The sequence below is a fragment of the Rhynchophorus ferrugineus genome, unplaced genomic scaffold (genome assembly GCF_030347505.1).
Source record: "Rhynchophorus ferrugineus isolate W39M unplaced genomic scaffold, kcgeb_rfMv2 rfM1, whole genome shotgun sequence".
Taxonomy (NCBI): Eukaryota; Metazoa; Arthropoda; class Insecta; order Coleoptera; family Curculionidae; genus Rhynchophorus; species Rhynchophorus ferrugineus.
In genome coordinates, this window is record NW_027472580.1 from 53,073,362 (window position 1) to 53,078,092 (window position 4,731).

The 4,731-nt window shown below is 34.8% G+C and overlaps 1 protein-coding gene across 1 annotated transcript; it reads right to left on the reverse strand.

Moving 5' to 3' along the window:
• Positions 1 to 310: 310 nt before the first annotated feature.
• On the reverse strand, positions 311 to 4,349 carry LOC143189131 (uncharacterized). The gene is made up of 2 exons (XM_076393814.1): positions 3,805 to 4,349; positions 311 to 3,702 (listed from the first exon to the last, which is right to left on the reverse strand). The coding sequence occupies exons 1-2, from the start codon at positions 4,217 to 4,219 to the stop codon at positions 371 to 373; spliced, it is 3,747 nt and encodes a 1,248-aa protein (XP_076249929.1). The 5' UTR covers positions 4,220 to 4,349; the 3' UTR covers positions 311 to 370.
• Between the last annotated feature and the right edge of the window lie 382 nt (positions 4,350 to 4,731).

Below are 4,731 nucleotides of genomic sequence, written 5' to 3' on the forward strand. Positions count from 1 at the left end.
GTATGTTAAGTATTTAATATATTCATATACGATCAAAAAATCAATATTAGCATTTATATTTTATCACATTTTGTAAAAATTTGCATTCTCATTTCTTGAGAAAAATCATTATATATATATATATATATATATATATATATATATATATATATATATACTAGCTGACCCGACAGACTTCGTCCTGTCAAAAAGATTTGTAATGTGGCAGTTTTTGTGCCTACGTATTTTAAAAAATTCTCCTGAACAGAACCATCACCCTGGTGATAGGGCGTTGTGAATAAAAAATAATTAAATAAAACATATATAAGGATTGAAAAGTAAGTAATCGCTTTATTGTTAATCATGTGAATCATAATTATTATTATTATTATCATTGTAGTGCTTTGTGGTATACGATGTTCTTTGTTTGATTACCTGGCGCATAGATAAACAAATCTGATGGTTTTCCAACACGGGAACAGGCAACATACAATTGACCATGTGAGAAACATGGGTTTTCTAGATTAATACCACAAACACTTAATGTTTGCCCCTGGGACTTGTTTATAGTCATAGCAAAAGCAAGCCGCACTGGAAACTGTAGTCGTTTAAACTCAAATGGCACATCAGTCGGAATCATTGGGATGCGCGGTATGAGAACATCTTCTCCTTTATACTTTCCTTTGAGTATAGTTGCTTCTATCACATTGTTTAGTAATTTTTTTATCGCTAACCGTGTACCGTTGCAAAGACGCGGTTGGTTGATATTTCGCAACATTATAACCACCGATCCAACCTTTAATTGAAGATTGTGAGGTGGCAATCCTGGCAAATCCAGCGAGTTTAAAAATTCCGGTGGATAGTTGACTACATCATCTTGATTAGTAGCCGAATCAACTGATTTATATATCCTCAATTCGCCTGTAATTTGTTCTTGAATTTTGAAATTTAATTCATTTACATCTATGTTTTTTGCAGCCAGTATAGCTCGTTCGCTCAACCAATCATGGTTTCTGTAATTTTGAGAAACATCTGGAAACACCTTCTGAATAAGTTCATCTTTTGATCGAGTTAACTGACAAAAACTTTGAGGAAAGTTAATGCAGCCAGTCAACATGTCTATAGGAAATTTGCCATTACCAATGTCAATGAGTTGTTTAGAGAATATGTTTCCAGATTGGTCATTTTGCAACTCGACACGCATATTCTTGCTTAAATGAAGTACTTTGACATGTTTCCACAAATTGGAGGACTTTAGACATGCATTGAGTTCATCAGCTGGCGTTGATCGTGGAATCACTGGCAATGTTTGACGAAAATCTCCTGCTAATAAAATCATTGCACCACCAAATCGGTTATTATTGCTACGTAGATCTTTTAAGGTTCTGTCTAAAGCCTCCAAAGATTTTTTATGTGCCATCGTGCATTCATCCCAAACAATCAATTTACATTGCTGCAAAACCTTTGCCATTGCAGAGTTCTTCGAAACGTTGCAGGTTGGAGTTTCATTGCTTTGCATATTTAATGGCAATTTTAGTGCTGAATGGGCTGTTCGACCACCTTCAAGCAAAGTTGCTGCGATTCCCGACGAAGCGAGTGCAAGTGCAATTTTATTTTGTGAGCGAATTGTTGCTAATATTAATGAAATCAAAAAAGTTTTTCCTGTACCACCAGGTGCATCTAAGAAGTAAATCCCTCCAGTTTCATCATTTGTTACTTTCATAAGAGTTTCAAATACATACTTCTGTTGTTCATTTAACAGTGGAAGATTTGTTTGAATTAATTCTTTCAAAGCGTTGAGATCATACAGTCTTTCTCGATGCAACTCTTGGTTAAAAGCGTCATGCATTGGACGATTGGGCGCGGTCAGGCCTAATTGAATTAATAGTTTGTTTGACATTATCAAGCACATGTCCTCAATTGAAATCAATGCTTCATTGTAAATTTCTTCACTGATTTGTATATTTGGATTTCCCATTCTATTCCGTATTTGATACAAAATATCATCACACATATAATCTTTGTACTTCATCCACAAATCAATTGGGTTTGATGGGAAGCATGTAGATATGATTATAGAAAACAATGTTCGTATTTGATGAGCGTGTGATGATATTACAGCATCATTGAGAGTTTGATCCCAATGAGCGTCATTTTCAAGCAATTGCAAACGTTGACAGGCTTCTCTGTAGGATCCACACAATTCACCATCAACAGTTCGTAACTGTTGGAATGATGTTGGGCCACGTACATTGACTAATAGCAGTCGTAAATAAAAACATTCATCATTGCTTGGATGTACTGAATAAATCCGGCCAATCGCATCGGTGGAATATACATCTGTATATCCTGGAACTGGTTTTCCTTGTTTCCGTCGTATAAATCTCCTTGAGGATTGATTCCAGGTATAATATTTTGGCATTTCAGAATATAGCAATGTTTGTGCGAAATCATCGTTTTGGCATGTCTCAAAAAAACTGGTTAATGTAGTAGATGGTGGCTGAGCAGCTCTTTGTACTGCGTTCTGTGCTGTAAAATACACTCTTTGTCCATTTTCTAAATGTACAGCTAAGTGAACAACAGAAGGGTGTCTCTCATGAATAGGAAAAGAAAATATTCGCCAAACTGCTTCATTACTGCTAACATAGCGGCCCATTTGGTATTGGGTAACTTCATCATTAGAATTCTCTGCACCAATTCCAATCACAGCCATATCACTCCCTTTGGTTACATATTTGCAAATGTATTTAATCGATTTCACTGAATGGCAAGATTCAACGTTGATGTGTGCTTTGAATGTCTTTGATAAAATGGGTGAATATGGAACAATCCAACGATTATCTATTTCAATATCTTGTTGATTTAATTTGACAATTGTTGATTTTCCATTGTCTGCTGTCGATCTGCGACGATACAATGGATAACCGTCATTACCAGTAATTGTTTCCGATATTAATGTCCGTGGATATCGTTTTGAACATTTACCATCCATCATACACGGTGAATTTTGATTAAGAGTTCCACAGGGACCATGTATCATGTTTTTGATAACTACCTCATGCAATCCAGGATCTACTTGTACATTAGGGATTTCAGCTGATATCACTGCATCAACTTCATTTGGCCTTATCTTTTCAACCAACCAAATCAAAATGTGTGCATGTGGCAATCCTCGTTTCTGCCACTCCACAGAATACATCCAGCAGCGTGTCTCACCAAACACATTATGTTTTACGATGAAATTCATTAAAGATTTCAACTTTTGTCTAAAGACTCTGGCTGTAATATCATGACGATCAATGGGTGATTGCCCAGGGAATAACTCCTGCTTAATTTCTATCCATTGCGGATTGCATGTAAATGTGATGAACAAATCTGCTGTACCATAATGACGAACATACGACATGGCATCTTGAGCATATTCGTGCATATGCCGAGGGCTTCCGATGTATGTTGCTGGAAGAATAGTCATCCGACCGACATTCTGTGCATTTCCATCAGTATTAATCGCATCTCGAAGGTGAATATACTCTTCAGATCGGAGTTTGGTTTGATTCAACCTGATGAATGTTAATCTCTCCGTTTCAATTTTAACATACATGTCAACAACATATTTGTGATATAATCGGCGACATTTCAATATGTGATTATCTTCATTTTCCCGAATCATTAGGCGGTATGAATAATAGTTCATTGAACTGACTTTTTTGTTGGTTTCAGAACCTGTAAACAGATTTTGTTTTAATAACATTCAAATATAAAATTAAAATACATAATATAGTGACTGAGATATTATCGCCATAGCTAAACTAATATTTTAGTTACCTGTAATGGGATTTATCATTTTTATTGAGAAATCGTAGCCATCTTCACCTTGCCAAAATATAATGGGATATTGCAGTGCATCATATGAGCGGTGTGTTTCCTTTATACGTTGTAATTGATCATTCCGACGATGTAAAACAATATCACGGGATTCCAAAATTTCTCCAACTACAACGATAGCAACTTCATCAATAGTTGGTGCATTAAAACGTCTTGTATGTTGACCTGCAGGTGTTTTATCAGCTCTGATTACAATTTTGTGATTATCGGATGGCATCAGATCCAGGGCAGTTTTAAACAATATAATCAATTGATTGCGTTGATGAAATAAATTTTGTAATTGTTCTACAATAGACCTTTTTACTAAATTGTTATGTGCACAACGCAGATCAATTTCTTGTGGTGAATTGCCCATAAAATAAATTTGCAGGAATTTGTTGTCGCTATCTGACACTGGTAACAGTGAACCTGCTCTGTGATATATTTGCCCTTGTATCTGTAAATAAAAAAAATATTATGGTGTGGTATAAATTAATGGATTGTCAGTGATCAAACTTAAATAATATTTGATCTTAAAAAGTATATATTTAGTTTTAACTAATATCTATCAATTATAAAATATAATAAAAGTGTCACTGAAACTGAATCACCATATAATATGATGACTAAGTGATATATTTCGTAATGATTAAGAAATTGAAGATTAGTAACACATCTTAACTTTGGTGACAGAAAATTTTGTTCGCTAAAATAATTATGATTAACTGCTATAATACATACCTTGAAAGTTGGCATAAAATTTTCCCGAACTGCATTTGTTGCCCCAAATGAAGTCATTTGAAAGCAATTGTTATATTGTTGGATATGTGTCAAAAAGTGTATAGAATCTGTTCCTATTCCTGAAACCAATGAGTACAATGGTTCTGG